The sequence below is a fragment of the Stegastes partitus genome, unplaced genomic scaffold, assembly GCF_000690725.1.
Source record: "Stegastes partitus isolate 25-593 unplaced genomic scaffold, Stegastes_partitus-1.0.2 Scaffold2459, whole genome shotgun sequence".
Lineage (NCBI taxonomy): Eukaryota > Metazoa > Chordata > Actinopteri > Pomacentridae > Stegastes > Stegastes partitus.
Window position 1 is genome coordinate 26,811 of NW_007580190.1, and position 840 is coordinate 27,650.

The following is an 840-nucleotide window of genomic DNA, read 5'->3' on the forward strand; positions in this document are numbered from 1 at the left end:
TAGCTCCACAGCATCAGTTACCATGGAGATGTAGCTCCACAGCATCAGTTACCATGGAGATGTAGCTCCACAGGATCAGTTACCATGGAGATCTAGCAGGTTAAAGGAGCGTTAGGCTAGGAATACCTGCTGACACATGAATCTGGTGCCGTGGTACACCCTCTGTAAACACCTGTACCTGTGCATTGTTGTGGACCTGGTCCAGACCTGGCCTGGGCTCTGACCTTGTCTCTCTTGAAGGCCCTGGCGGAGGCGCTTAGCGAGGCGCGACGGCAGCATCCTGAGCTGTCTGTCACCAGAGTCGTCGTCCATAAAGAAACCGAGGTCTCTCCCGATCACGTGATTGATTAATGACATCACAGGTAGCAAGGATGACTTTACAGGTGGAGCCTCAGGCTGGCTGCTGATTGGCTGATTTGAGCATGGCAGCGTTCCTAACATTCTGCATGTGCATATTACACAAGTGTTTTATTTGAGGAACAAACACTGAAAGACACTCAGAGGTTCTGATTGGTGGAAAGGAGAACACAGGCAGAGATGGAACTGTCCTGATTGGATGAAACATTTGGGAGGAGCCACAGAGGACAAGAAGGGCTTCTTGTGATTGGTTGGTAGAAAACTGCAAGAACATTTAATCAGTGAATTGGACTAAAAGCTGGATAAACATTTAGGAAGTGATCAGAGTAAAAACAAAGTGTTTCTGATCACTCACCTGATCAATGATAAATCGGTCACTTTGATTGATCCTGTGGTCATCAAAAGGACATCACTTGCTAAAGAGCAGTGCTATGCTGACATGCTGTGCTAACATTAATGACTGTCTTTTCAAGTGTGATATCG

The 840-nt window shown here is 46.8% G+C and overlaps 1 protein-coding gene across 1 annotated transcript in view; it reads left to right on the top strand.

Annotated features, from left to right (window-relative positions):
• Positions 1 to 351, top strand: part of LOC103375082 (band 4.1-like protein 3) — an 18,134-nt gene extending 17,783 nt beyond the window's left edge. Inside the window, exon 17 of the mRNA XM_008305281.1 lies at positions 241 to 351. Within this exon, the coding sequence (XP_008303503.1) occupies positions 241 to 351 (111 nt within the window). The remainder of the gene's footprint in view (positions 1 to 240) is intronic.
• The last annotated feature ends 489 nt before the right edge of the window (positions 352 to 840 follow it).